Source organism: Scyliorhinus torazame, chromosome 6 (assembly GCF_047496885.1).
Source record: "Scyliorhinus torazame isolate Kashiwa2021f chromosome 6, sScyTor2.1, whole genome shotgun sequence".
In the NCBI taxonomy this organism is placed as follows: Eukaryota; Metazoa; Chordata; class Chondrichthyes; order Carcharhiniformes; family Scyliorhinidae; genus Scyliorhinus; species Scyliorhinus torazame.
Genome location: NC_092712.1, coordinates 101,417,750 through 101,442,042, shown reverse-complemented (window position 1 = coordinate 101,442,042; position 24,293 = coordinate 101,417,750). Strand labels below are relative to the sequence as shown.

Sequence of the window (24,293 nt, the reverse complement as noted above, 5' to 3'; positions counted from 1 at the left end):
TAGACAGATTTTGGAAAAGAGTAAAAACAACAGGGTTGTGGTGATGGGAGACTTCAACTTCCCCAATATTGACTGGGACTCACTTAGTGCCAGGGGCTTAGACGGGGCAGAGTTTGTAAGGAGCATCCAGGAGGGCTTCTTAAAACAATATGTAAACAGTCCAACTAGGGAAGGGGCGGTACTGGACCTGGTATTGGGGAATGAGCCCGGCCAGGTGGTAGATGTTTCAGTAGGGGAGCATTTCGGTAACAGTGACCACAATTCAGTAAGTTTTAAAGTACTGGTGGACAAGGATAAGAGTGGTCCGAGGATGAATGTGCTAAATTGGGGGAAGGCTAATTATAACAATATTAGGCGGGAACTGAAGAACATAGATTGGGGGCGGATGTTTGAGGGCAAATCAACATCTGACATGTGGGAGGCTTTCAAGTGTCAGTTGAAAGGAATACAGGACAGGCATGTTCCTGTGAGGAAGAAAAATAAATACGGCAATTTTCGGGAACCTTGGATGACGAGTGATATTGTAGGCCTCGTCAAAAAGAAAAAGGAGGCATTTGTCAGGGCTAAAAGGCTGGGAACAGACGAAGCCTGTGTGGCATATAAGGAAAGTAGGAAGGAACTTAAGCAAGGAGTCAGGAGGGCTAGAAGGGGTCATGAAAAGTCATTGGCAAATAGGGTTAAGGAAAATCCCAAGGCTTTTTACACTTACATAAAAAGCAAGAGGGTAGCCAGGGAAAGGGTTGGCCCACTGAAGGATAGGCAAGGGAATCTATGTGTGGAGCCAGAGGAAATGGGCGAGGTACTAAATGAATACTTTGCATCAGTATTCACCAAAGAGAAGAAATTGGTAGATGTTGAGTCTGGAGAAGGGGGTGTAGATAGCCTGGGTCACATTGTGATCCAAAAAGACGAGGTGTTGGGTGTCTTAAAAAATATTAAGGTAGATAAGTCCCCAGGGCCGGATGGGATCTACCCCAGAATACTGAAGGAGGCTGGAGAGGAAATTGCTGAGGCCTTGACAGAAATCTTTGGATCCTCGCTGTCTTCAGGGGATGTCCCGGAGGACTGGAGAATAGCCAATGTTGTTCCTCTGTTTAAGAAGGGTGGCAGGGATAATCCCGGGAACTACAGGCCGGTGAGCCTTACTTCAGTGGTAGGGAAATTACTGGAGAGAATTCTTCGAGACAGGATCTACTCCCATTTGGAAGCAAATGGATGCATTAGTGAGAGGCAGCACGGTTTTGTGAAGGGGAGGTCGTGTCTCACTAACTTGATAGAGTTTTTCGAGGAGGTCACTAAGATGATTGATGCAGGTAGGGCAGTAGATGTTGTCTATATGGACTTCAGTAAGGCCTTTGACAAGGTCCCTCATGGTAGACTAGTACAAAAGGTGAAGTCACACGGGATCAGGGGTGAACTGGCAAGGTGGATACAGAACTGGCTAGGCCATAGAAGGCAGAGGGTAGCAATGGAGGGATGCTTTTCTAATTGGAGGGCTGTGACCAGTGGTGTTCCACAGGGATCAGTGCTGGGACCTTTGCTCTTTGTAGTATATATAAATGATTTGGAGGAAAATGTAACTGGTCTGATTAGTAAGTTTGCAGACGACACAAAGGTTGGTGGAATTGCGGATAGCGATGAGGACTGTCTGAGGATACAGCAGGATTTAGATTGTCTGGAGACTTGGGCGGAGAGATGGCAGATGGAGTTTAACCTGGACAAATGTGAGGTAATGCATTTTGGAAGGGCTAATGCAGGTAGGGAATATACAGTGAATGGTAGAACCCTCAAGAGTATTGAAAGTCAAAGAGATCTAGGAGTACAGGTCCACAGATCACTGAAAGGGGCTACACAGGTGGAGAAGGTAGTCAAGAAGGCATACGGCATGCTTGCCTTCATTGGCCGGGGCATTGAGTATAAGAATTGGCAAGTCATGTTGCAGCTGTATAGAACCTTAGTTAGGCCACACTTGGAGTATAGTGTTCAATTCTGGTCGCCACACTACCAGAAGGATGTGGAGGCTTTAGAGAGGGTGCAGAAGAGATTTACCAGAATGTTGCCTGGTATGGAGGGCATAAGCTATGAGGAGCGATTGAATAAACTCGGTTTGTTCTCACTGGAACGAAGGAGGTTGAGGGGCGACCTGATAGAGGTATACAAAATTATGAGGGGCATAGACAGAGTGGATAGTCAGAGGCTTTTCCCCAGGGTAGAGGGGTCAATTACTAGGGGGCATAGGTTTAAGGTGAGAGGGGCAAAGTTTAGAGTAGATGTACGAGGCAAGTTTTTTACGCAGAGGGTAGTGGGTGCCTGGAACTCACTACCGGAGGAGGTAGTGGAGGCAGGGACGATAGGGACATTTAAGGGGCATCTTGACAAATATATGAATAGGATGGGAATAGAAGGATACGGACCCAGGAAGTGTAGAAGATTGTAGTTTAGTCGGGCAGTATGGTCGGCACGGGCTTGGAGGGCCGAAGGGCCTGTTCCTGTGCTGTACATTTCTTTGTTCTTTGTTCTTTGTTCTTTGAGAGCAGGAACGGTTGTGCTGGAGCTCAACATGACCCTTTTCTGGATTATCTTTTGTTAAAAATGACATTTGAATCAGAAAGAAGATTTAAAATGGGTTCAGCAGAGGCAGAGAAGCCGGAGAGGATTGAATAAAATAATTTTAAAATTAAAGAAGATTTTGGTTGGTTGACGCAAAATCTTTTGGTTCATTTTAGATTGCACAAGATAAGTGGAGAGATAGGGGTTAGGGAAGGTGAGGGGGTTAGGGTGAGGAAGGATGTTGGATGGAGCGGTGAGAAAGAGGTTGGTGGCAGTGGGGGCCCTAATAGTTTGCACTTAAAAAGCAGTTTTACTGACTTTTTGGAACATAAATGATAAATACATAAGAACAATGTAGATTTAGAAATGATGTGGCCAACATGTTTTTTCGAACTCTGGGTGTCATTCTCCGACCCCCCGCCGGGTCGGAGAATGGCCGTTGGCCGCCGTGAATCCAGCCCCCGCCCCCGCCGAAGTCTCCGGTACCGGAGATTGGGCGGGGAATCGGGCCGCGCCGGTTGGCGGGACCCCCCGTTCAATTCTCGGGCCCGGATGGGTCGAAGTCCCGCCCAGAAATTGCCTGTCCCGCCGGCGTAAATCAAACCTGGTATTTACCGGCGGGACCAGGCGGCGTGGGCGGGCTCCGGGGTCCTGGGGGGGGCGCGGGGCGATCTGATCCTGGGGGGTGCCCCCACGGTGGCCTGGCCCGCAATCGGGGCCCACCGATCCGCGGGCGGGCCTGTGCCGTGGGGGCACTCTTTCCCTTCCGCCTACGCCACGGCCTCCACCATGGCAGAGGTGGACAAGACTCCCCCCACTGCGCATGCGCGGGAAACTTTCAGCGGCCGCTGACGTCCCGCACATGTGCCGCATTTCCGCGCCAGCTGGCGAGGCAACAAACGCCATTTCTGCCAGCTGGCGGGGCGGAAATCCCTCCGGCGTCGGCCTAGCCCCTCAATGTTGGGGCTCGGCCCCCAAAGATGCGGAGAATTCCGCACCTTTGGGCCGGCGCGATGCCCGTCTGATTGGCGCCGTTTTTGGCGCCAGTCGCGGACATCGCGCCGTTGGGGGAGAATTTCGCCCCTGATCTCTCTAAATTTGCCACCACATCCTTGATGAGGATGACCCTGAAAATTATCTCATGATTTTTTGGGGGTAAATGATACAGTTAACTTGTTCATCCAGTGACGAGGGGCTTTTCATAGTAACTTCATTTGAAGCCTACTTGTGACAATAAGCGATTTTCATTTTCATTTCATTTCATTCGGCAGCCAAAGTTCAAATCAACCCCACTACACAATCTCTTTTTTTATCACATACAGATCACTAATGGTTTTTTCCCCTGTGTGGATTGGGTTACATAAACCAGGACCAAATAGTGGATTTGTCTGGAGCGATGGCAGTCCAGTAAGTATTTTGTCTTCTACTCAGTAAGCACGTATGATTGGAAATAACTTATATTTGTTTTTTTGAGGCAAATGTGTCCCCATTCTAAAGTCACATAAGAATGTCCATTCAATTGTTGGTATTCCAGTTTTTACTCAGTAATTTAATATTTTGGAATGTGCTATATTTCCATTTTTAGATGCTTAACAAAGACCGTTAAGGATATAGTTAGTGACAAATATTTTGTCTCGATGTTTATGCAAAATATACACAAGTGTTATCGAATATTCTAAAGTCTAAAGATGCTTTTGCACAACAAGCTAACAGCTGGGGGTAAGCATCAGTTGACTTTCCACCAATACTAAACATGTAGTGCCCAGGTTTCCTCATGTCCTGCTGCAGTGACATAAGCGCAGTGTATTGGGATGCCTACCCAGCCACTGGTTGTGCTTCTGACCCGTCCAACTTTCAGGCATTGGGGGTATTGAGTTGCTAGCCATGTCATTGCAACATAGCTGCGAGCTCCATCTCAAGTGGAGGGGGAAAGCTCATTGCAGTGAATCACTCAATGCCGGCTGAAAACCTTTCTATCCATTTCTCGTCAGAAAATGTGACCTCCAAATAGTGCACATTTGCCACTTTGTTACTAATCATCCACAGTTACAGAGAAACTGGCCCACAAGATTTTCAACCCTGGTAGGGACAAGTGCAGAGGTAAGTGCACGGGAAAACTTACACCACTGGTCAATCTGCCAATTTGTTAGGACCATCCCACCCCTGGACCATTTTCCTATAGGAAAGTAGCCAATTGGCTTCAGCGTCTATTGAAGCCTAGTGTCAGAGGCTATCTGGAATTTTTCCAGTTAGCCTTGAGAGTTCCAAGGCACAGGGAACTAGACCAGCTGCCTGGAGGTGGCATCCCAATGACAGACTGGGGAGGCCAGTATTCCAGGCAGGCTTTCAGTCCTACCTGCCCACCTGGCCTCAGCCATGGCCACAGGACACCCTGTTATGGGATTCCCCCTCTACAATTTTGGATAGGTTGCTGTGGCCAATATTAATTAGCAAGTTTAGGCTTCATCTCCTTCTGATAGAAGGTTTGCTATGGCCCCTCCAGTTTTGAGATCCTGACCGCCATTCATAATTGGATGGTGATCCTTGTTTTTCTAATCATGTGTTTCCTCACTAGCAGCCTTGCATTGGAACAGAGGCATTGTAAGAGACTGATCACAGTCGTTTGCATAAAATAGGCAGTATAACTTTGCAGCCTGTAGTGTTAACATCTCCTGAATAAAGCTCTTTGGCCTGCAGACATAATTTTAAAACCACCATATAAAAACTGGCGATAAGGCAGGCAAACAGCATTTGTAGGCACCTAATAAAAGTTGAACAGCATTTGTAGGCACCTGTAAAGAAAAATAAAGAATTAAAATCGTCGCTATGCGAACGCTGCCAATGGAGGAGCCATTGTTTGGTTGCAGCCCACCGGAGGAACTGAAAACTCATTGAGGGAATCAAAGAAACAACTCTGTAAAGAAGCTCACCACATTCTCTGCCTGAAATGACCCATAAAAGTGTTGGGTGCACTGTGAGTAGCAAATACCCTACAACAACAATTCACAGCTGGGAGTGTTGTAAAACATGAAAGGAAAACGGGCTGAGCTCAGGTTTACCTTATTTTGGGGAGAAAGGAAGTAAGGGAGTGCTAAAAGTTTGTGGCACATTGTGCAGATGCTGGTCCTTCTGTAGTGATAAATGGCGAGAGTCTTTGGCGACGTGGGACTTTTTGATGAGAATACAGAGCGATGGAGCTCATATGCAGAGAAATGTGACTTTTGTTCAAACGAACAAAATATCAGCAAATATAAAAGTCCCAACTCTCCTGGGTATAAAGTCGACAGGTGGCGGGGGGAGGGGGTGGGGGGGGGGATATTTCTTGAGGTGTCTGGTACAGCCAGAGGAGCCAGGCACGTAAAGAACAAACAAAGAACAAAGAACAAAGAAATGTACAGCACAGGAACAGGCCCTTCGGCCCTCCAAGCCCGTGCCGACCATACTGCCCGACTAAACTACTATCTTCTACACTTCCTGGGTCCGTATCCTTCTATTCCCATCCTATTCATATATTTGTCAAGATGCCCCTTAAATGTCCCTATCGTCCCTGCTTCCACTACCTCCTCCGGTAGTGAGTTCCAGGCACCCACTACCCTCTGCGTAAAAAAATTGCCTCGTACATCTACTCTAAACCTTGCCCCTCTCACCTTAAACCTATGCCCCCTAGTAATTGACCCCTCTACCCTGGGGAAAAGCCTCTGACTATCCACTCTGTCTATGCCCCTCATAATTTTGTATACCTCTATCAGGTCGCCCCTCAACCTCCTTCGTTCCAGTGAGAACAAACCGAGTTTATTCAATCGCTCCTCATAGCTTATGCCCTCCATACCAGGCAACATTCTGGTAAATCTCTTCTGCACCCTCTCTAAAGCCTCCACATCCTTCTGGTAGTGTGGCGACCAGAATTGAACACTATACTCCAAGTGTGGCCTAACTAAGGTTCTATACAGCTGCAACATGACTTGCCAATTCTTATACTCAATGCACCGGCCAATGAAGGCAAGCATGCCGTATGCGTTCTTGACTACCTTCTCCACCTGTGTTGCCCCTTTCAATGACCTGTGGACCTGTACTCCTAGATCTCTTTGACTTTCAATACTCTTGAGGGTTCTACCATTCACTGTATATTCCCTACCTGCATTAGCCCTTCCAAAATGCATTACCTCACATTTGTCCGGATTAAACTCCATCTGCCATCTCTCCGCCCAAGTCTCCAGACAATCTAAATCCTGCTGTATCCTCAGACAGTCCTCATCGCTATCCGCAATTCCACCAACCTTTGTGTCGTCTGCAAACTTACTAATCAGACCAGTTACATTTTCCTCCAAATCATTTATATATACTACAAAGAGCAAAGGTCCCAGCACTGATCCCTGTGGAACACCACTGGTCACAGCCCTCCAATTAGAAAAGCATCCCTCCATTGCTACCCTCTGCCTTCTATGGCCTAGCCAGTTCTGTATCCACCTTGCCAGCTCACCCCTGATCCCGTGTGACTTCACCTTTTGTACTAGTCTACCATGAGGGACCTTGTCAAAGGCCTTACTGAAGTCCATATAGACAACATCTACTGCCCTACCTGCATCAATCATCTTAGTGACCTCCTCGAAAAACTCTATCAAGTTAGTGAGACACGACCTCCCCTTCACAAAACCGTGCTGCCTCTCACTAATACGTCCATTTGCTTCCAAATGGGAGTAGATCCTGTCTCGAAGAATTCTCTCCAGTAATTTCCCTACCACTGAAGTAAGGCTCACCGGCCTGTAGTTCCCGGGATTATCCTTGCTACCCTTCTTAAACAGAGGAACAACATTGGCTATTCTCCAGTCCTCCGGGACATCCCCTGAAGACAGCGAGGATCCAAAGATTTCTGTCAAGGCCTCAGCAATTTCCTCTCCAGCCTCCTTCAGTATTCTGGGGTAGATCCCATCAGGCCCTGGGGACTTATCTACCTTAATATTTTTTAAGACACCCAACACCTCGTCTTTTTGGATCACAATGTGACCCAGGCTATCTACACCCCCTTCTCCAGACTCAACATCTACCAATTCCTTCTCTTTGGTGAATACTGATGCAAAGTATTCATTTAGTACCTCGCCCATTTCCTCTGGCTCCACACATAGATTCCCTTGCCTATCCTTCAGTGGGCCAACCCTTTCCCTGGCTACCCTCTTGCTTTTTATGTACGTGTAAAAAGCCTTGGGATTTTCCTTAACCCTATTTGCCAATGACTTTTCATGACCCCTTCTAGCCCTCCTGACTCCTTGCTTAAGTTCCTTCCTACTTTCCTTATATGCCACACAGGCTTCGTCTGTTCCCAGCCTTTTAGCCCTGACAAATGCCTCCTTTTTCTTTTTGACGAGGCCTACAATATCACTCGTCATCCAAGGTTCCCGAAAATTGCCGTATTTATCTTTCTTCCTCACAGGAACATGCCTGTCCTGTATTCCTTTCAACTGACACTTGAAAGCCTCCCACATGTCAGATGTTGATTTGCCCTCAAACATCCGCCCCCAATCTATGTTCTTCAGTTCCCGCCTAATATTGTTATAATTAGCCTTCCCCCAATTTAGCACATTCATCCTCGGACCACTCTTATCCTTGTCCACCAGTACTTTAAAACTTACTGAATTGTGGTCACTGTTACCAAAATGTTCCCCTACTGAAACATCTACCACCTGGCTGGGCTCATTCCCCAATACCAGGTCCAGTACCGCCCCTTCCCTAGTTGGACTGTTTACATATTGTTTTAAGAAGCCCTCCTGGATGCTCCTTACAAACTCCGCCCCGTCTAAGCCCCTGGCACTAAGTGAGTCCCAGTCAATATTGGGGAAGTTGAAGTCTCCCATCACCACAACCCTGTTGTTTTTACTCTTTTCCAAAATCTGTCTACCTATCTGCTCCTCTATCTCCCGCTGGCTGTTGGGAGGCCTGTAGTATACCCCCAACATTGTGACTGCACCCTTCTTATTCCTGATCTCTACCCATATAGCCTCACTGCCCTCTGAGGTGTCCTCTCGCAGTATAGCTGTGATATTCTCCCGAACAAGTAGCGCAACTCCGCCTCCCCTTTTACATCCCCCTCTATCCCGCCTGAAACATCCAAATCCTGGAACGTTTAGCTGCCAATCCTGCCCTTCCCTCAACCAGGTCTCTGTAATGGCAACAACATCATAGTTCCAAGTAGTAATCCAAGCTCGAAGTTTATCTGCCATACCCGTAATGCTCCTTGCATTAAAACATATGCACTTCAGGCCACCAGACCCGCTGTGTTCAGCAACTTCTCCCCGTCTGCTCTGCCTCAGAGCCACACTGTCCCTATTCCCTAGTTCTCCCTCAATGCTCTCACCTTCTGACCTATTGCTCCCGTGCCCACCCCCCTGCCATACTAGTTTAAACCCTCCCGTGTGACACTAGCAAACCTCGCGGCCAGGATATTTATGCCTCTCCGGTTTAGATGCAATCCGTCCATCTTATACAGGTCACACCTGCCCCGGAAGAGCTCCCAGTGGTCCAGATAACGGAAACCCTCCCTCCTACACCAGCTGTTTAGCCATGTGTTTGTCTGCTCTATCTTCCTATTTCTAGCCTCACTGGCACGTGGCACAGGGAGTAATCCCGAGATTACAACCCTCGAGGTCCTGTCTTTTAACTTTCTGCCTAGCTCCCTGAACTCCTGCTGCAGGACCTCATGTCCCTTCCTGCCTATGTCGTTAGTACCAATATGTACAACGACCTCTGCCTGTTTGTCCTCCCCCTTCAGGATTCCCTCTACCCGTTCGGAGACATCCTGGACCCTGGCACCAGGGAGGCAACATACCATCCTGGAGTCTCTTTCACGTCCACAGAAGCGCCTATCTGTGCCCCTGACTATAGAGTCCCCTATTACTATTACTCTTCTGCGCTTTGACCCTCACTTCTGAACATCAGAGCCAGCCGTGGTGCCACTGCTCTGGCTGCTGCTGTTTTCCCCTGATAGGCTATCCCCCCCGACAGTATCCAAAGGGGTATATCTGTTCGAGAGGGGGACAACCACAGGGGATTCCTGCACTGACTGCCTGCCCTTTCTGGTGGTCACCCATTTCTCTGCCTGCACCTTGGGTGTGACCACATTTACATAATTGCGATCTATGACGCTTTCCGCGTCATTACAATTAAATAAATTACAATTAAATAGTGGAAATATTGCAGGGCCACTATTCACCAAGAGCCTTAGTCATCACAGAAAGCTTTAGGTTTTATAAGCACACCCAAGAAGAAGATGAATCGATTGCACAGTTTTAGCTACCGTGAAAAGACTGGCTGGGCACTGCAAATTTGGGGTTATAGAACATAGAACATAGAACAGTACAGCACAGAACAGGCCCTTCGTCCCTCGATGTTGTGCCGCACATTGATGACACCAAGATCAAGCTATCCCACTCCCTGTCATTCCGGTGTGCTCCATGTGCCTATCCAATAACCGCTTGAAGGTTCCTAAAGTGTCCAACTCCACTATCACAGCAGGCAGTCCATTCCACACCCTAACCACTCTCTGAGTAAAGAACCTACCTCGGACATCCCTCCTATATCTCCCATCCTGAATCTTATAGTTATGCCCCCTTGTAACAGCTACATCCCCCCGAGGAAATAGTCTCTGAATGTCCATGCTATCTATCCCCCTCATTATCTTATAAACCTCTATTAAGTCGCCTCTCACCCTCCTCCGCTCCAAAGAGAAAAACCCTAGCTCGCTCAACCTTTCCTCATAAGACCTATTCTGCAAACCAGGCAGCATCCTGGTAAATCTCCTTTCCACCCTTTCCAATGCTTCCACATCCTTCCTATAATGAGGTGACCAGAACTGCACACACTACTCCAAATGTGGTCTCACCAGGGTCATGTACTCACATAAGAGTAAAAAGCCTTGGGGTTTTCCTTGATCTGACCCGCCAAGGACTTCTCATGCCCTCTATTAGCTCTCCTAAGCCCTTTTTTCAGCTCATTCCTTGCTACCTTGTAACCCTCAAGCGACCCTACTGAACCTTGTTTTCTCATCCTTTTTCCTCTTGACAAGACATTCAACCTCTTTTGTGAACCATGGTTCCCTCATATGGCCATTTCCTCCCTGCCTGACAGGGACAAGCCTATCAAGGACACGCAGTATTTGTTCCTTGAACAAGCTCCACTTTTCATTTTTGCCTTTCCCTGACAGTTTCTGTTCCCATCTTATGCTCCCTAATTCTTGCCTAATCGCATCACAATTACCCCTCCCCCAATTATAAACCTTGCCCTGCCGTATGGCCCTATCCCTCTCCAGTGCAATAGTAAAAGACACCGAATTGTGGTCACTATTTCCAAAGTGCTCTCCCACAAACAAATCTAACACTTGGAACGGTTCATTACCCAGTACCAAATCCAATGTGGCCCCCCCTCTTGCCGGCCTATCCACATATTGTGTCAGGAAACCCTCCTGCACACACTGTACAAAAACTGCCCCATCCGAACTGTTTGACCTATAGCGGTTCCAATCAATATTTGGAAAGTTAAGGTCACCCATGACAACTACCCTGTGACCTCCACACCTATCCATAATCTGTTTTGCAATTTCTTCCTCCACATCTCTATTACTATTTGGGGGCCTATAGAAAATTCCTAACTATGTGACCGCTCCTTTCCTATTTCTAACTTCGGCCCATATTACCTCAGTAGGCAGATCCCCTTCGAACTGCCTTTCTGCAGCCGTTAAACTATCATTGATTAACAGTGCTACTCCTCCACCTCTTTTACCACCTTCCCTACTCTTACTGAAACATCTATACCCCGGAACTTCCAACAACCATTCCTGTCCCTGTTCTAACCATGTCTCCGTAATGGCCACAACATTGTAGTCCCAAGTACCAATCCACGCTCCAAGTTCACCTACCTTATTCCGGATGCTCCTTGTATTGAAGTAGACACACTTCAACCCACCTTTCTGTCTGCCAGTACACTCCTGCGACCTTGATACCCTCCTCAGGACCTCACTACTCTCGACACTGGCTTCTGGACTACAGCTCGTTTTCCCATCCCCCTGACAAATTAGTTTAAACTCCCCCGAAGAGCGTAGCAAATTTCCCTCCCAGGATATTGGTGTCCCTCTGGTTCAGGTGCAAACCGTCCTGTCTGTACAGGTCCCACCTTCCCCAGAATGTGCTCCAATTATCCACATACCTGAAACCCTCCCTCCTACACCATCCCTGCAGCCACGTGTTTATCTGCACTCTCTCCTGGTTCCTCACCTCACTTGCACTTGGCACCGGCAACAAACCAGAGATGACAACATGGTTTGTCCTGGCTCTCAGTTTCCACCCTAGCTCCCTAAATTCCTGTTTCAAATCACCGTCCCTTCTCTTACCTATGTCGTTGGTACCGATGTGTACCGCGACTTGTGACTGTTCCCCCTCCCGCTTAAGGATTCTGAAAACACGGTCCGAGACGTCACGGACCCTGGCACCGGGAGGCAACATACCATCCGTGAGTCTCTTTCGCTGCCACAGAACCGTCTATCTGTCCCTCTAACTATCGAGTCCCCAATAACTATTGCTCTCCTGCTCTCCCTCCTTCCCTTCTGAGCCACAGGGGCGGTCTCAGTGCTGGAGATCCATTCACTGAGGCTTACCCCTGGTAGGTCGTCCCCCTCAACAGTATCCAAAACGGTATACTTGTACTGAGGGGAACGACCACAGAGGATCCCTGCACTGACTGCTTCCTCCCAGCCCCTCTCACCGTCACCCATCTACCTTGATTCTTCGGAGTAACTACATCTCTGAAGCTACTATCTATGACCACCTCTGCCTCCCGAATGATCCGAAGTTCATCCAGATCCAGCTCCAGTTCCCTAACGTGGTTTCTGAGGAGCTGGAGATGGGTGCACTTCCTACAGGTGAAATCAGCAGGGACATTGACGATGTCCCTCACCTCAAACATTCTGCAGGAAGAACATTGCACTGCCTTCCCTGCCGTCAGCTCTAGATAAAAAAGAGCTTACCTGTTAATCTCTCTACCCCTGAGGTTAAAGGAGGTGGAAGGTTGGGGGATACTACAGGTGTAGTGTCTAGGGTTTAGAAACTGCCCAACTTAAACGCAGGTAAAAATAAAACACTTAACCAGCAACCACTGCACCCCACACGGGAACAGCAATCAACTGTTATGGGCCTACGGAAACAATTGAAATCTTTACTACTTACCCAGCAGTCACTCTGTCCTCACTCCGACCGGATTCAGCTAGAAGCTCCCAACAGTAAGTTTTAAAAAAAAATGTATTCCCCTTCTCAGCAAGCACTCACTCAGCAACCATTGCGCCCCGCACGATAACACCTCAGAGAAAAGAACAACTACTTACCAGTCACCAGCCAATCACTTACCTGCAGGCTGTGATGTCACAGTTCAACTTCTTTCTACTTCTACCTGCCCTTGAGTCTCCCTTGATCTTTACTCGGCTGGGATCCTTACAGTGATTGTCTTTTTTTTGGTTAGAGGAGGAGGTAGGGAGGGAAACACTGAAGAAGTGTTTGGGGTTTAACTAATATGTTAAAATGATAGCATTAGAAATAGATTAGTCTGCAGTTTAAGCAGTTGTTAACCGAAAGCAACCTGACCTTAAAGAACGGTTTGGAAGCTGCTGTATCCATGGAAGCTGCTGTATCCATTAGCAGTTAAAGAAGCTCAACAGTTGAGTTCAAGCACAAGAAATCACAAGTTGTCGGCCGAAACCTGAACACAGGCGCAGACTCACACTTGCCATAGGTGTGCCCTCAGCAAAATAGATGGTTGCTCCAAAGACATCATGTACAGGAATTGTGGCAGAAAGGGTCACATTGAATGTTCTTGTTGGATTAAAAAACAACTTTCTGGCAAAAGTTGCAAAAGCAAGAGCCGAATAACTCAAATGGGAAACTGAATTAAGGAAAAAGCGTCCACGGAGTACAAAAAGGGTGCAAGGTGAAACTCGATTCACAGTTCGAAGATGAGCAGTGATTAAAGGTACTGGCTATTTCTGGTGAAACAAATCATTACTGGGTCACTCCATTACTGGATGGTCAGTCGGTGACGATGGAGTAGCCATCTCATTGGTACCAGAAACTGTTTATCAAGAAAAGCTCTCACATATTGTCCTGAAACCCTTGAAGATAGTGTTAAAAACCTATACTGGAGAAGTGTTTCAGTTGAGGGGCCGCATTGATGTATCAGTGCAATTAAATGGACAGATGGCAGATTTTCTCTTGCACATAGTCAAAGGAAATTATCCAGCATTAATGGGAAGAACCTGGCTGGAAAAGATCACATTAAATTGGGCCGAGGTAAATCTCATGACAGATTCTGAATCAGGTCTACCCGAAATCTTGAAGAAACATGACATTGTCTTCAATGGTGAGGTGGGAAGCAAAGGGATATCTCAGTAAAGCTGAAGATCAAGAAAGAAAGTCATTTGAGATACTTAAAGGTTAGGCCAGTGTCATGCGCAATCAGACCCAAGGTAGAGGCAGAATTAAAACGGCTGGTCAAAACGAGAGTTCTTGAACCTGTTAACGTGAGTGATTGGGCCACACTGCATTGTGACAATTTTAAAGTCACTATTAATCCTGTATTGTGTGCAGAGTAGTACCCTCTGCCCTTGAATGATGACGTATTTACTGGGTGGCTGGAGGCCAACATTTCAGTAAAATTGATCTTAAGTAAAGCGCATCTTCAAATTAAGGAGGATCCAGATTCAAAACAGTTCTTGACGATTGTGACACACAAAGGGTTATTTTGATCTGAAATCACTTCTGGACCAGTGTTGTTTCAACAAGATATGGACAAAACTTTGTTTCCAACTGCATCAAATAATTAGGAATTAAAAGAGCAGCTATTTATGTCATTATTACAGGTAGGTTTTCTGAACTGGAATCCTGGAGAACCCAACCAGTATCGCGGGATAGAGAACTGTGCTGAATCAGGAACTGATTCTGAAATGCGGTGGAATGACATCCACTGTGAAACGACACACAATTGGATTTGTAAAATTAAAAAAGGCAAGGATAAAATGTTTTCTCAGCTTTTCTCATGTCACATTGAATTATATTTGAAACTTGAACGAATTGTGTTTGAAACTCGATTAGAAACGCCTGGTGTTGCAAATGCGATTCATCAAGGAGTTGCTGAATGCTGAAGCCTGAATCATACTGTGGTGTTGGGTGTTCTGACACACAGATGAGCCAACACGGTTGTATATGGTACAACGCTATTTTATTTAAACTTACTATTTACAGTTTGGTCTTTGCACTCTGCACGTGGGGGTTCCCTGCTTGTGATGTTTTAACAGCTCTTTCTTGTTCCCTTCTCCCCAGACCTACTGACCACCAGGTGTCGTGCTCGTGCTTTTTATGTGGTTGGTGTTCTTGTCTGTGATTGGTTGTGGTGTTGTGTACTCTGATTTGCCTGTTGGTGTGTCCATCATGATGTGTGTGTTTGAATATCATGACATCCCCCCTTTTTACAAAGATATGTGCCTACGTGGTAATAAATATGATCGTGTCGTGAGTGCATCTAAGAGTGTGTGTGTGTCGTGTGCAGCATGTGCATATGACGGAACTATGTACATGGGGCGATGTCGGGTGCGTCACATGAACCAAGTTGTACCATAACATAACATAAATGCGAACGAGAGAAGAAGAAGAAAAAAAAAAACTTGAACAGTTGTCCAGTCAGACGACATCTGGAACGATAAACAACAACAGGTTATCATGTTGAATATCATGACACATACTGTGTATCGATGTCTACTACTTTAGATAAAACATGTGTCACTTGTGGCCCAGGAGAACGCTTGCCCCTGAATCATAAGATTCTGTGTTCAAATCACACTCTATGTGCTTAAGCACAAAATAAAGACTGACACTCCAATGCAATATTGAGGATTTGCCGTGCGTCTGGAGATGCTCTCCTTCTGATGAAATGTGAAATGAAGGCCCCATTTGCCTGCTCGGGTGAATATAAAAGATCCCATGGAACTATTAAAAAAACAGAGCAGATGAGTAATCCCCAGTGTCCTTGTCAAATTTATCCCTCAAATAGCATCACAAAAACAGCTTACCAAGACTTCAGGGGTAAGTTATGAGGAGAGATTATACAAATTAGGCCTTTTTTCTCTAGAATTTAGACGGTTAAGGGAAAATCTGATCAAAGTTTTCAAGATAATAACAGGAAAAGACAGGGTAGATAAAGATAAATTGTTTCCACTGGTTGGAGATTCTAGAACTAGGGGGCACAGGGGCTGGTTTAGCACAGTGGGCTAAGCAGTGGTTTGTAATGCAGAACAAGGCCAGCAGCGCGGATTCAATTCCCGTACCAGCCTCCCCGAACAGGCGCCGGAATGTGGCGGCTAGGGGCTTTTCACAGTAACTTCATTGAAGCCTACTTGTGACAATAAGCGATTATTATTATTATTAGTCTAAAACCAGGGCCAAACAATTCAAGAGTAATGTTAAAAAGCACTTCTATCCACAAACGGTGTAGAGGCTGGAACTCTCTTCCACAATTGGCAGCTGATGCTAGATTATTTATTCATTTTAAATCAGAGATTTTGGTTAAGTAAAGGTATTAAGGGATACGGGCCAAAGGTTGGCATACGGAGTTAGGCCACAGATCAGCCATGATCTCATTGAATGGCAGAGTAGGCATGAGGGGCTGAATGGTCTACTACTGTTCCTATGTTTTCACATTTCTGTTCATGGGAACATGCTGAATGCAAATAGACTATTACGTTTCTGACATCACCCTGCAACTACGCAGCAAAACGTCTTTCATCAGCTGTAAAGTACTTTGAGATGTCCGGTGGCAGTGAAAAAGACTTAAAATGCAAGATTTTGTTCCTCTCTCCTGCTTGAATGGAGAAGTAACACTATTTATGATAAGGTTAACAGCCGCATTAAAATATGAGAGAGAGAAATTTATCACACATACTTTAAATCTTCTTATAATGAAATCACTCTAAATACCTTTCAGGCTCACATGCTTGTGAAAAAGACAACAAAAGAAAAAAAGTCAGGGATGAGAGAAATCCATTTGGCTCATTTGTCGGGAGTATGAATGAGATGAATGGCACTTGCACGTCTGTCGCTCATGAGTGAAAGAAATGTAATATTCAACAATTTTCCATAGGGCATGTGCATCTACAAAGGTTATACTTTCCAGATCTATTCAAAATAGGTATAATTTTCACAGTGGAGTTTCTTTTAGGGGCTGTGTCCTTCCTAAGGTCACTTGAAATAGCATTGAAGGAGCCATAGTGACTGACATGGTGATGGTATTTGTGTTTTATACTGTATTAGCTCTCTAAATGTCACTGTTTGTCGTTGTGGTGTACAGCAAGCTTAGGACTAGTTATTACTAATGATTTGCTATGGTTACAGCAGCTGCTTGCTGCTGTCAAGTGCCAGTAAGCAGCCATTTAAGGAGTTTTTCTAACTACCTTCTCTGCTGACCATTAAATATGCACACTGTCAATATTTGCTGACTAAAAGTAGCATTCAGTAGATCTCTGCACCCTCAATGCCACTCCTACCTCAGTCTTGCTGCTTAATGTGAATCGGGCCAGTGTTTGGAAGAAGCTTTGCTGGAATGCTCAATTTTATTCAGCTGCCAAAATATTTTCAAGTAGCAGTAGGTTTTGATTTGGCCTGGCAGTGGGGGAAGGGGTGAGGAGGAAATAGATGGCTTTTAAGCGAGGAGAGTGAAAGGGAAGTCACGAAGAGGGAAATGAAGTACAAATGTATGGCAATGAAGAGAGGAAAATTGATGGCAGTGAAGATATTAAAAGCTCAGAGAAAGACTTTAGATGGAGAGGAAGCTTTAACTGATTAAAGTTAACTGATTTAATTGAACTAGGAGTGCCAGCTGGAATTGGGAGAGGAAGAAGCCTCAGCTAGATCTGAATGGATTGGAAGAGGACAAGAAGCAGTAGAAGATGTGTGCCAAGCTGAACAAGGGAAAGGGGATAAAGAGAAGGGTGGGTGGAGGGACCGAGAGAGAGAGAGGGAGAGAGGGAGACAGAGAATACCTGCTCGAACTTAGGTGGAGATGGTCAAGAATTCTGAGGGAGGGGGTGGGTGGGTGGCGGGGACAGCGAATAGATTGTCAGCTTGAATTAGTGGGAGAAGGAGCGGAGTTTGAGAATAATTGGGAGGATTGGCAGGGTGAGTCAACTAATGATGAGATTTGTTGGATAAGTTTTTACAATTCTTTGTACAAATTTACAACAAGGCAATGTAACATAACGGTGTTCTCCAACTTCCTCCTTATTGTTCTGTCCTACAACTGATGCTGCACATCTCCTGGATCCTCATTCCCAAGAAAAATCTATCTTTAAATAGCTTCTGGACTTCACTCTTCTCCTGTCTTTGTACACAAACAGAAAGTTCAATGAGAACTGAAGGGTTGGGGTTAAGGGATTGGAAGGGCGGACTATCTGAGTGGAGATGTGAAAGGAGACATGACAATAGAAAAGAGTCTATTGTCTCACGGTGCCAAGGACACAGGATTGGTCCCGGGTCACTGTCCGAGTGGAGCTTGCACATTCTCCCCACAGCTGTGTGGGTTTCGCTCCCACAACCCAAAGATGTGTAGGGTAGGTGGATTGGCCACATTAAATTGCCTCTTAATTGGAAGAAAAAGAATTGGGTACTTTGAATTTATAATAAAAAAAGAAGAATCTATTTCTTTTGATGCTTCATGCCGATTCACCCATCTAAGTTATTATTATTTCACCATGGGAGGGCAGCATGGTGGCACAGTGGTTAGCACTGCGGCATCACGGCACTGAGGTTCCAGGTTCGATCCCGGCTCTGGGTCACTGTCCGTGTGGAGTTTGTACATTCTCCCCGTGTCTGCATGGATTTCACCCCCACAACCCAAAGATGTGCAGGCTAGGTGGATTGGCCACACTAAATTGCCCCTTAATTGGAAAAAATGAATTGGACACTAAATTTACAACAACAAAAAAATTATTTCGCCATGGGACTGCTGATTTTGACTGTGGGCTCCTTCCTATTATCATCATCTATTTCCTATCACTCATTTATTGTCATGTTTCTAAGTAACCTACTTTTTTTGTAACTCGACCTATGTAACTCGAGCTCTCTTCGAGTCCATTTGCATGTGCATTTTGCATGGATGCTTTAATCCACCTGGACCCAAGTCTGTTTCTACTCCTGCTCTTTCTTTTTACCTTCCTTCCTCTTCATCCCTCCTTGACTCTCTTCTATTGCCTCCTTTCACTTCGCTACTCTCATTTACCCTCCCAATTCCCTACCCCATGCATTCTGTACTCCTTGACCTTCTTGTTCACTTGCCGCTGTCCCAGATTTAACTCCCTGTTAGATCAGCCTTTCACTTCCCTTTGTACCTTTCTTGGTATTGTCCTATAGGGTAATTGATACCCTCGGCACTGGCTCACGATGAGCAACAATCTAAATTGCCCATCCCATTCTCAGCAACCTTTCTGCCCACTGCAGAAGCTAGGGGTTAATCTTGCGACATAATCAAGCCTCTCCATCTGGCTACATATTCCACACTTGCCCTGCCAAGACCTACCTGGTGGCTGTGTGATACTTACCATCGACACACCTTGGTCTGACCCCCTTCCTTCTCTGGAACTTTCTTCCCCGTTGTGCATCTCACTTTATTCCACCCTTCTCACCTCATTCTCAAAATCACTTCAATATCTCACCTCTTTCCTTGTTCTGCCTCTTCACTGTATAGTATTCCTTCATCAGTGATTTCAATCTCCATTTCAACATGTTCATGGTCAACCCCTTGACCGTCCCATTCACATGGTCTTACTAGCTCCATTATATCAATTATAGAAAAGGCCATTTCTGATCACTTCCTTGTATTATTCTCCATCCACTTCCCCTTTACCACATCTCAACCTATCTCCTTCGGAACAAATCCATGGAACTACCTAGTCTTGAACCCTCCATTCATCACAACATTTCTGCAGCTACTGATTTGCTCTGTCACAACCTCCCATCCAACTCTGATACTCTAGTCCCCAGTAAAACTATTAACCTCTCTCTCACTCTAGCTGTTTCCTTCGTATGGGCCTGATTTGCATTCCTAAGGTTCAAAAGATTCAAACTTGAAAGGATATGATAGACAACTGGTTTAGCTATCCACTACCTGCTCACTTTTCCAGGATCATCCTAAAAACCCTGGCTTCTTTTTCTGTACTTCAAATGATCTTCTTAAACCCCTCTTCCCTGTCCCCTACATCCTTATCTCCAATGACAAATGCAAGGAGCTTACTAACTTCTTGTCACTTCGAATGAGATAACCTCAGTTACCACTGCTGCGTCCATCCCTCCACTAACCCACTTGGCCAAACCCTTCAATGTTCCCCCGTCTTAGCCCCGAACATGCACGTTTCTCTAGTTATGTTCTGATCTTCCCTCATGAGCTCACATCAGACGCATCTGTAGTCCCTTAATCTAGTTCATACTAAACCACTGACCATCCAGCTTCTGATCCTGGCCTCCATGTTAGCAGACATGGTAAATGGTCCTGTCTCTCCAGGTGGTGTCCCTCTCTCCTTCAAATCTGCTGTCATCACCCCGCTACTCAAATAAATAACCCTTTAGCCCCGCTGTCTTGGCTAACTACTGTTCCGTCTCCAACCTCCTTTTCTTCACCAAGGTCCTTTTCATCCTTGTTTTCAAATCCCTCCATGAGTTAATTTGATTTAATTTTATTGTCACATGTACCAAAGTACAGTGAAAAGTATTTTTCTGCGGCCGAGGGAATGTACACAGTACGTACATAGTAGACAAAAAGAATAATCAACAGAGAACATTGACAAATGGTCCATCGACAAACAGTGATTGGTTACAGTGCGGAACAAGGGGACACACAAAGCAAATACATGAGCAAGAGCAGCATAGGGCGTCGTGAATAGTTTTCTTTCAGGTAACAGATCAGTCTGAGGGGGAGTCGTTGAGGAGTCTTGTAGCTGTGGGGAAGAAGCTATTCCTATGTCTGGATGTGCGGGTCATCATATTTCTGTACCTTCTGCCTGATGGAAGGGTCTGGAAGAAGGCAAATGTCTGGGTGGGAGGGGTCTCTGATAATGCTGTCTGCCTTCCTGAGGAAGCGGGAGGTGTATACAGAATCAATGTGAGGGTGGCAAGCTTGTTTGATGCATTGGGCTGAGTTCACCACACTCTGCAGTTTCTTGCGATCTTAGACTGAGCAGGTGCCATACCAGGCTATGATGTCTTCCCCTTCCTTTCTCTGAAATATCTTCCAGCCTCACAAACCCCTTGAAATATTTGCACTCCACAAATGCTGCCATCTGGTACATCCCCAATTCTAATTGCTCCATCATTGCTTGCCGTGCCTTCAGTTGCCTCATCCCCAAGCTCTGGTATACCTTCCCTCCACCTCTATAACACACTCTCTCAGATATTCCTCAAGACCTTGCTCTTTTGCTCAACTGACTTGATACATCTTGATGTGGCTCGGTGTCACACTGTTTTCTCAGGCTCCTGTGAAGCATCCCAGTGGGACTTTAAAGGTGCCACATCAATATAGGTTTTTGTTGTAATAATAGATCCCTCTGCCTGCTATCCGTGAATCTTATAATTCACTATAATTAACCACTAAATCTAAAGTATTATAGACCCAGGAAATCTGAAAAACTAAAAATATTTCTGTTGCATTCCTGGAGAATTATAAGTTCTATTAATTAATACTTCCAGTTACTGCCTGATAACAATGCATTTTTGTTTCCATAGGAAAACCTGTAAAGCCTATACCCTTTGACACAAATTCACAGCGTAAGTCAACATTTCTTACAAGTTTCTTATTTTGTGAAAGATCATAATAAAACTATTTGTCAGCAACGGAAACAATATAGTCAGGACTGAGCTGAATATCACGGTGACGAGTATTTCTAGGACACAACCCACTGAACAAAAATGTGCATATAGAACTTCTTCTAGGATCCCTTTTGACGTTAGTGGTTTACTCAGATTGAGAGACTTTCCACAAGTGCGGAAGTCTGTACAAACACTTATGGTTGGTGCCTCAATCTCTGCTGCCTTAAATGGGAGAATTCCCCAATCTGCGAAACAACCTTAAAAATTGCCTGCCGCAGCTATGATTTTAATTCTGAGGGGTGGAGGTGGGCTGAATAGAAGTTGGGCTTACTGCCCTGAGAATGAGTGCAAAGGCAGCTGGGTGCAGCGGGAGTCTAAGCGGAAGGCCAGTCTCTGTGCTTTGTTGAATTACATTTTTAAAATATTGAAACATCAAACAGCCCTCACCCCATATACTCCCCATGCCCCATCCATGCCAACCTATGCCACATAATGCACTCTACCCCACCCCTCCAGGTCTCCTCATACCCTTATGCCAACACATGCCTCTCTACTTACTCCCAATGGATGTTCATACCCCTTATACGCCCACACCATACGACTTTCCATAGTCCCTATTCTAACTTAGTGCCAACCAATTCCCCTATCCACAACTCTTTCCCTTACCGTATCCATGCCCTCCTTTGGCACTTCTTTGATAGTATTAATAGCTTTGACAGTTCTCTGACAGCTTTGACAGTCCTTTGAAAGCTCCAACGAGTTTATACACTATTTAAACACACTCTGGTTTCATTTTAGCAATCCAAAGGTGTCTTGTGTTTCTCAAACGTGTCCTGGCACCATATCCAAAGCAGTACCTTACCTACATAGTACATAGAACATACAGTGCAGAAGTAGGCCATTCAGCCCATCGCGTCTGCACCGACCCACTTAAGCCCTCACTTCCACCCTATCCCCGTAACCCAATAACCCCTCCTAACCTTTTTGGTTACTCAGGGCAATTTATCACGGCCAATCCACCTAACCTGCACATCTTTGGACTGTGGGAGGAAACCGGAGCACCCGGAGGAAACCCATGCAGACACGGGAAGAACGTACAGACTCCGCGCAGACAGTGACCCAGCGGGGAATCGAACCTGGGACCCTGGCGCTGTGAAGTCACAGTGCTACCCACTTGTGCTACCATGCTGCCCGTGCTACCTCTCCTGGCTATTCAAACAAACCAAGTTCAGATGTACGCTTAGCTGGTCTAGTCTGCACACTCAAGGTTTCACACTCCGGGCCAATCAAAATCCTACCTCAGTTGAGGCAACTTTGATTTAAATGGCCAACTGCCTCCGTAAACTGCATATGTGACCCCTGATCCTACCCCCATGAAAATAGGAAATATTGGGTGCGATTGAACTAAAAAAGGTTTAAGTGCTTTTTCGGGTGTGTTTGGCGGGGTGTTTCTCTGTGGCTGCAGTCCCGAGAATAATCCCGTTCTTCAACGGCATTAAACATTATCTGATGATGTTGTTGCAGCTCAGCATTATAAAACTGTCGCCTACCTCAACTTTGTTCATCAGCATTGGTGTATAATATAATTAGACTGATATAACCATTCTGTTTTTTTGATACTGTCACTGTCATCAACCATTCTTGATATCATTTGGCTAGATGTAACTTTGCAGTAGTGTCATTGTGAACCACAAATCATAATCTATCAACATGTGGGGCTGGATTCTCTGGTCACCCTCACTGTAATCGTGTTCGGCGATTGGCTGGAGAATCAAAGTTCCCCATTAAATCCAGGGGGGGCGCTGCTTTCATGCTGCTCCGCCCCCTCCAAAGCGGCGTACTCGATGTATCGACGGCCCCAGGACATTGTCTGATGGAGGGCCGATCCGCGGGCAGGGGGGGGTGACTTTATAAGGGGCTGGCGGCACTGTGGAGGGTGGTCCGGGGCACGCTGGCCAAAGAGGGGAGGCACTATTTTGCAGGCTGGGTCCGCGAGCGGCCTCCGCCATGTAGCACAGCTGCTGCAGGCTGCCGCCGGACCTGGCAATTCTCCGGCCCATATCGGCAGCTACCGCCAAGTGCTCTATGCTGCCGGCATGCTAGCCCCCAGCCAAGCGGAGGATCGGTGGCCATTTTATGTCATATTTTATGGCGTAAAACACCACCGTTCCCACGCCGGCGTGGGGACATCGCCTCAGAATCGGAGAATCCAGCCCATGGTGCCTCATCCACCTGTTTCCAATGGTAGCTGATATATTCAGCACCAGCTCCAGCAGCTGATCTTCGTCAGTCAACCTTATTGATTGGAATACATATCTGTAAAGAGAGAGGTTAAAAAAAGATATTTAGCATCTGTTTAACATAAAACTGTTGAAACAAGAGGGAGCTCAACCTTCTTTGAAAAGATAGATGTTTGCAGACAAGGGCAGATGTCAAACTGTCACCCCATGTAGAATAAAAACATAAGCTGGCAATCTAGTCAGAGCTACACCACTCTGCCATAGTAACCTCACTGGAGATGCTTTGAAAACTGTTATAACCTGCCTGCTTACCATTGGCTGGGGACTAATGACAATCCCACAATCCTGTGGGAGTATGAGCTTCCCCAATGAGGGGGGCGGAGAAATCATTAGTAAACTCCATGTATAAATAAAGCTGGCCAGTTTGGAACCAGCCGGGAAGGAGTGAGCAGCAAGCAAAGTTGCTGCTGCTGTTGTATATATATGTTATTGTAAATAAATGTTATTTCTTTGTATCCTTAAAACTCGTGCTGGATTCTTCGTGGCACTCACAAAAAAAACCCTGTTTATAAATGACATTTCTGACTCACTTTCAACAGTTCTGATATAACAGCTGGACTTTGTCACA

The 24,293-nt window shown here is 45.9% G+C and overlaps 1 protein-coding gene across 1 annotated transcript in view; it reads left to right on the top strand.

The window, feature by feature from the left end:
• Window positions 1-24,293, top strand: part of mrc1a (mannose receptor, C type 1a) — a 245,320-nt gene that overhangs the window by 120,640 nt on the left and 100,387 nt on the right. The window contains exons 14-16 of the mRNA XM_072508574.1: window positions 3,873-3,957; window positions 14,441-14,585; window positions 21,342-21,383. Coding sequence (XP_072364675.1) covers window positions 3,873-3,957; window positions 14,441-14,585; window positions 21,342-21,383 — 272 coding nt within the window. The remainder of the gene's footprint in view (window positions 1-3,872; window positions 3,958-14,440; window positions 14,586-21,341; window positions 21,384-24,293) is intronic.